This window comes from Oryzias melastigma, linkage group LG6 (assembly GCF_002922805.2).
Source record: "Oryzias melastigma strain HK-1 linkage group LG6, ASM292280v2, whole genome shotgun sequence".
In the NCBI taxonomy this organism is placed as follows: Eukaryota; Metazoa; Chordata; class Actinopteri; order Beloniformes; family Adrianichthyidae; genus Oryzias; species Oryzias melastigma.
Genome location: NC_050517.1, coordinates 970,658 through 973,912, shown reverse-complemented (window position 1 = coordinate 973,912; position 3,255 = coordinate 970,658). Strand labels below are relative to the sequence as shown.

Genomic DNA, 3,255 nt, shown 5'->3' with positions numbered 1-3,255 from the left:
TTTTTTTCTTTTTTTTTGCGTTTAAAATAAAAAAAAGCAATTTTAAACACTAACCTGAAAGCTTTAGTGTCTCAGGAAATAGTCGGAGCCCTGTTGTGGATTCGCTGCTCCCCGCTTACAGACTGAAGCTGCTGAAGCTTTTATTATTATATTTATTATTTTATACATTTCTAATATTTACTCTAGTATTTATGTAAAAAAAAGACAAATATTGACTGATCTAGGGTTTTAGTGTGGCACGTCTTCTAGAGCAGGGGTAGGGAACCCTGATCCTCGAGAGCCACCTTCCTGCATGTTTTTCAATATACCCTGCTCTAGCATGTTCTTATTGGCTGGACACACCTGAACCAGGTAATTAGTCATGAGTAGGGACCCATGACATGGTGTGAGGACTTTTCCTGCAGGGATTTCTCCAGGGCTCCGAGGTCGAGCTGTGTCATATGACTGAAGACACCTAGCTTCTCCTACAACATGGACAAACACTTCACAGTCCTCTCATCTCAGCAGGTGGGAAACATGGTCCACAACACCGAGGACTGTCAGCAAAGTGCAGCACTTAGATGGATTCCGATGACACGACCTTCAACAAACACAGCAACACTGCAGCGTGGTCAGATTCAAGGAATCAAGAATTGCCCTCGGCGGAGTCAGATTGACATTTATGATTTAAGTTTATTCACAGTTCTGAAGCTGTCACAGCATCAGGAGCCTAAAGTCTGAAGAACTCCAATGATCAAAGAAATGTGGTTCAATTCCAGCTGATCTGAAGAACGGAATTCTGTAAAAACATCACCTGATGAATACAAATCTTCTGAAACAACTGTTTTCACAGTGTGGGTGTAACGTAGTTTTTCTGATAGTATAAACTGTATACTTTATATTAAAATATCTAACTCTACTTGTTATATTTTTGGCTTTAGTCTCGGTAAGCTGGAAGAGTCACAACAGTCACTTCCCGTCTGCATTTATTCAAAAAATGTTAAGTTTTCAAAGTTACTGTTTTTTTTCCCAACAATTAAAAAAAACTACGTTTGGTACAAAAATACCAATGTACATTAATACAACCTTATAAACACAAAGTATATTGGAAAAACAAACGTGCCAGGGGGGGGAATGAATAAATAATAGCATATGATGAGTACGCAAAAGTAGATTTGATAAAACGCAACAGATTTAACATTTTAAATAATTTTATATTAATTTTGAGTCATTTTACAGCTTTTTGTTTTGTTTTTTAAATAACTAATTGAACAAATAATCCCCCCCCCCCACCAGAAATAAAGAAAAAAAAGGGATTTTGTAACAAAACTTATATCTTTGAATGTAAAGTTAACTAGAAGTAGGAACGAGGTTACTAAAAAGTAAATGGAAAATTCTTATGCTAGTGAAAGTCAAACAATACATGTTTCCAAAGCAAAGAAAGGGTACAAAAAAAAAAAAAAAAAAACAGAAATGTTCCCAAAAGATTGAGAAAAGGGGCAAAGCCAAAATAAATCAGAAACAATTTCCAATTACAGTTTACAAAGTGCACGTTATGTCAATGTTGGAATTGGCAGCGTAAAATCTATGTAAAATTTTATAAGAAATGTATTTGTCCTATTGGAAATATAACGATTTGGTAGAATCCAGATCCCTTTGTTAAAGAAACCATTTACGGTAGTTGTTAAATGAGCGTTTCCTGATGGGTTTTTGCTATTATCAAACCTATAGAAATTCTGTTTTATCTGGGATTTTCTATGTTGTCTTCAGGATTATTCTTACTGACATAAATTCACATTCTTTAGATTAGAACTAAGACCAGAGCCTTTGGAAAGTCTTGAAAGCTTTGTAGAAATTTAGAAATTATATCATTGTCTTTAATGAGTTCATGGTAATCTAAAACACACGCCTAATATGTAAAGCCATACTGAGTTTAATCAATTATGGAGTCTAAGACTTATCTTTATTTTATCTATTTATTTATTTTTCAAACTGAAAAAACTATAATCACACAATAAGCAACAAGTCCTTATTTTGGTTTATAAAGAAAATGCTTTTATTTTGAACGGCGTCAGCTTCCTGTTCCGGTAGAAACCGGAAAAGGCAGGGCGCCATCGTTGATGAAGCCTGTCATGTCTCCTGTCGGTGAAGTTTCTCCCCCACACTGAGACATGGAGGAGAGGTACAACGAAATCGGTTTCGTCCAGCAAATACTGGGCCTGAATCTGGTTCCGAGGAAGAACGGAACGCCGCTGGGGAACGACACGTCACTGCGGGACTTCTCAGGTAAGCTGATGCGCGCGAGCGCCTCACGCGGATCAACGGTTTGCGGGTTTACGACGAGCCCTGTATTTCTGCTCCAAGCTGTGGATTTAACATTCCTAAAGTTCCAGAAAGAAGTGAACGTCAGGGTTTCTGATGCTCTTTCTGGTCAGTTACGGAAGTGACGTGTTGTTGATCTTTCTCACTAAGTAGCGTCATTTCCTGGACGCGCTAGCACAAATAACATCGATTTTCTTCCACAGAGTAGTCTGAGTTTGTGTGTGGGTACTGTTCATAAAAAGGCTATATTAGATAATTGTTTCCAATAAAAACAAAACAAAATTGTGTTTCATTTCTTCTAGTTTTAAAGTGCTTCCTTCTTTCTGTATTTTTTGTTTGTTTGTTTTGTTTTTTGATTTGGCACGAGGCTGACACTTAAACACTGCTTGAGGCTCAGATCAGCACAAGCCCAAAACCTTTAGAATTGTTTTGGGATTATGAGGAAGTACCCATCCTATCCCTGAAACATGTCATCCATGGTTACCATGGTGATTGGGAAGGAAGGAATGTCTCATTAAACTTGTGTGACTTTCATCTGTAGAACTTCTCTGTTCTTTGAAAGATATTCACCTTTTATCGATAAAATATATTTCGATTTCAGCAAACTCAGTTATAAATATCTAACAATGATAATAATCTAATGTTTGTCCTCTTGCCCTGTTGTTAAGCTGTGATCTTACAGACGTGTTTTTGCGTGCAGAGATGTGGTACGGCGTGTTTCTGTGGGCAGCCGTCTCCTCCCTGATCTTCCACCTGCCCGCGGCGCTCCTCTGCCTCGCCACCCTCCGCCAGCACAAGCTGGCCCGCTTCCTGCCCATCGCCATCCTCCTCATGGGCGTGCTGGGCCCAGTCTGCGGCGGCGTCCTCACCAGTAAGGAACCTTCACTGTGGCTTGTCTGATTCTGGTCTTAGACACGGCGAAAGCTGCGTTGCGACCCAAAATTTCCATCAGTG

General features: G+C 38.9%; 1 protein-coding gene across 1 annotated transcript in view; it reads left to right on the top strand.

The window, feature by feature from the left end:
- Positions 1 to 2,050: 2,050 nt before the first annotated feature.
- The window catches only part of tmem170a (transmembrane protein 170A), a 3,428-nt gene continuing 2,223 nt past the window's right edge, over positions 2,051 to 3,255 (top strand). Inside the window, exons 1-2 of the mRNA XM_024282750.2 lie at positions 2,051 to 2,265; positions 3,002 to 3,172. Of these exons, the coding sequence (XP_024138518.1) occupies positions 2,151 to 2,265; positions 3,002 to 3,172 (286 nt within the window). The 5' untranslated portion in view covers positions 2,051 to 2,150. The remainder of the gene's footprint in view (positions 2,266 to 3,001; positions 3,173 to 3,255) is intronic.